Source organism: Zingiber officinale, chromosome 2B (assembly GCF_018446385.1).
Source record: "Zingiber officinale cultivar Zhangliang chromosome 2B, Zo_v1.1, whole genome shotgun sequence".
Taxonomy (NCBI): domain Eukaryota; kingdom Viridiplantae; phylum Streptophyta; class Magnoliopsida; order Zingiberales; family Zingiberaceae; genus Zingiber; species Zingiber officinale.
Genome location: NC_055989.1, coordinates 5,547,472 through 5,550,413, shown reverse-complemented (window position 1 = coordinate 5,550,413; position 2,942 = coordinate 5,547,472). Strand labels below are relative to the sequence as shown.

At 49.4% G+C, this 2,942-nt stretch overlaps 1 protein-coding gene across 1 annotated transcript; it reads right to left on the bottom strand.

Moving 5' to 3' along the window:
• Window positions 1-387: 387 nt before the first annotated feature.
• Window positions 388-2,562, bottom strand: LOC122048119 (subtilisin-like protease). The gene has a single exon (XM_042609724.1). It carries the CDS (start codon window positions 2,560-2,562, stop codon window positions 388-390), a length of 2,175 nt encoding a protein of 724 aa, XP_042465658.1.
• Between the last annotated feature and the right edge of the window lie 380 nt (window positions 2,563-2,942).

The following is a 2,942-nucleotide window of genomic DNA, read 5'->3' as shown; positions in this document are numbered from 1 at the left end:
TCCTAGACTTTATTGTGATAACACTTCATGCGCTAGTCATTAGACCCATCCGATGGGATAATAATTGATGGTCTTTGATGATATAGTAATGTGTTATTTGTTGATATTAATAGTTTGAAAAATAATAATGGCATTTGACTGAATTTTCTAAATTATTAATTTCCAAAAATATTCACCTTTTACCTTCTTCCCAGCCCAGAAAATCGTGGTGTCTCAATTGTATATATAATAGTAAAAAAATAATTATAAAAATGTTAATTTATGATATTGAAAGAAAAAAATATATTTATTTATTCTTAGCCTCAACCCAGTTTATTCATTCTACATTCTTCTTAATAACTAGAAATAATAATATTTGCAAGACAGAATACAAGCTAGAGCATAGCATCAGTACTCCAAGGAGGAGACAACAAATGGACTGGTCACCACATGCTTACCATCATTGGAGGTCCAAGTCAACTTTCCCTCCACGAATTGATTGCCAGAAGTGGGAGCTCTGCCGATGCCCCATTTTGCACTCACGGTGAACGACTTCTGCTCGTTTAGCTCGGTGAACGTTAGCGTCTTGGGGGTGATAGTAGCTGACACGAAAGTCTTCGATATGGTCACTGACCACTTGTAGCTCGATCTTGCTGGTCCGACGTTCGTGACCGTCCGGGTAACTTTGGCCGCCGTCCCACATTTGGGGGCCAGCAGAATTGACGGGTAGTTGAGCTCCTCTTCGGTCATGCTGTTCGAGCAGTCCACGACTCCGCGCGCTATATTTCTGGCGCCTTCTTCGCCGAATTTGCCACAAATGTAGGAGACGTAGTCATTGTTGGTGATATTGTAAATAAGACCAGGATCGGCAGCTTTGTTAGGGTTGACGTGTCCTGCGCCCTTGGCGAAATAGAGCGCCGGCTCAAGAAACTCATCAGAGACGTTGGCGTCTGCTGTGGTGATGATCGCCGACATGATAGCTGCCGGCGACCACGTAGGATGTGCGGCCTTTAAGAGCGCGGCGACTCCGCTAAGGTGAGGAGCTGACATGGACGTGCCGGATTCGATGTTGTACTTCGGAGTGTCACCGGACGGAATCCAGGCTGCGAAGATGTTAAGTCCAGGGCCGGAGATGTCTGGCTTTAGGATTCCCGGTGCTGCCTGAGATGGCCCCCGGGAAGAGAAAAAAGCCACGGTTGGGTTGGAGGATACGTTGAGAACCATCCCGCTGAAGATGATCGACGCGGAGGGGTCGGAAGCAGAGTTCAAATACGATATGAGTTCGGAGCCTTCTTGGTTGGCGAGCATAACTCCGGGAAAGTCCATCTTGGTAATCAGGACGGTGGCACCCTCTATCTTCGGGGAAATGGAAATCAACGCCCTGGCACCGTGGGACTTGGCAAATGCCGCCACACCTACAACACGGCTGATGTCGGCCTCGCAGACCCAGACATTGCCCCTGTGGCTATCATCGGGAGGATCCATGTCACAGGTCGGTGACTCGGTGGAGTAATATAGAGGAAGAGAGCTTTTAGTAAAGTTGCTAGGTTGGTCGAGAGACTCTCCGGAGATCACCTTCCCACTGGGAAGCTTCACGGAGGCCCTAAAGCTTCGATCGACACTGCTGGCCGCCACGGTGAGCATCCACGGTGCCTCGTTGGAGACGGTGAAGTAGTCAGGTCCATCGTTGCCACCGGCGCAACTGACGAAGATGCCCTTCTTGGCCGCCGCGAATGAACCGATGGCGATGAGATCTTGATCAAGAGGCATGGAACGGTCGCCAATTGAGAGAGAGAGGATGTCGACGCCATCCTTAACAGCTGCGTCCAACCCGGCGAGGGCATCGGCGATACTGCAGTTGCCATTGAGGTCGCAGACCTGGTAGATGGCGAGGTGAGCCCGAGGGGCCATCCCGACGGCCGTGCCTTTGGCCAACCCGAGGTAGCTCGCGTCGCGGACGAAGTTACCTGCGGCGATAGCTGAAGTGTGGGTCCCGTGGCCGATCTCGTCGACGGGAGGACTCCGACCCGAGCCAGCGATCATAGACCTGGCGCCGATCAGCTTGTTGTTGCAACCGGTCTCGAGCTCGCACGAGCCCTTCCAAGTTGAGGGTGGAGGCGGGACGCCCTCGTCGTCGTAGGAAGGATGGCCGGGCGTCACGCCGGAGTCGAGAACTCCGATGATGACTCCGCTCCCGAGCTTTGAGTCGTTCCATAGCCCCTTACTCCCGACCTTAAGTCCGAGGAAATCCGGAGTGTGGGTGGTCATCAAGCGCAGCACTCGATCGGGGAACGCGCGCACGAAGCCTCTCTTCTTCCCGATCACCTGCAACTCTTCCTCTGTCAGCGTGGCGGCGAACCCGCTGAAGACGTCGCTATAGGAGTGCAGCAGCCGTGGTTCGACGCTAGACCCCTCGACGGCCGGCGGCAGGAAAGATTCGTGCCACCTCTTCAGGCTTGCTTCCACCAGCAACTCAATCGGCTCTTCTATTTGAATAATGTAACGGCTCAAAGAAGAAGAGGTGCTTAATGGATTCAAGAAGAAGGCGAGGAGAAGAAAGAACAGCCATGGCGTAAGATCCATGTTAGAAATCTAAATCGCCAAAAATCATCCCTACTATATAGAGAGAGCCGTAGCTAATAAATATAGAATAACATATATCATTGAAATATAATAATTCATGGAAATTTTAAATTTCGTGCCAGCCAAATAGGAATTATGTGAATGAGCGATTCTTAAACGCTGGCTTGCTTAATTTGGAGAAATTTAACTTGTATAACATTCAAAATTCTCACATTAAAAATAATAATTAAACAAAATGAATTGAAGGTAGATTTAAGGAAGGTTAACGATAGCTAACTGCATCTATTAAAAATAAAAATGTCCATCACCTTGTTGGAGATGTTGCCTCTCCTATACTATTTCCTTCTCTTTAGAACATCTTCCCGTTATTGAACGATCAT

What these genes read in the sequence shown, in the direction of transcription:
- LOC122048119 (XM_042609724.1), bottom strand. Translation starts at nt 2,562, where the DNA reads ATGGATCTTACGCCATGGCTGTTCTTTCTTCTCCTCGCCTTCTTCTTG.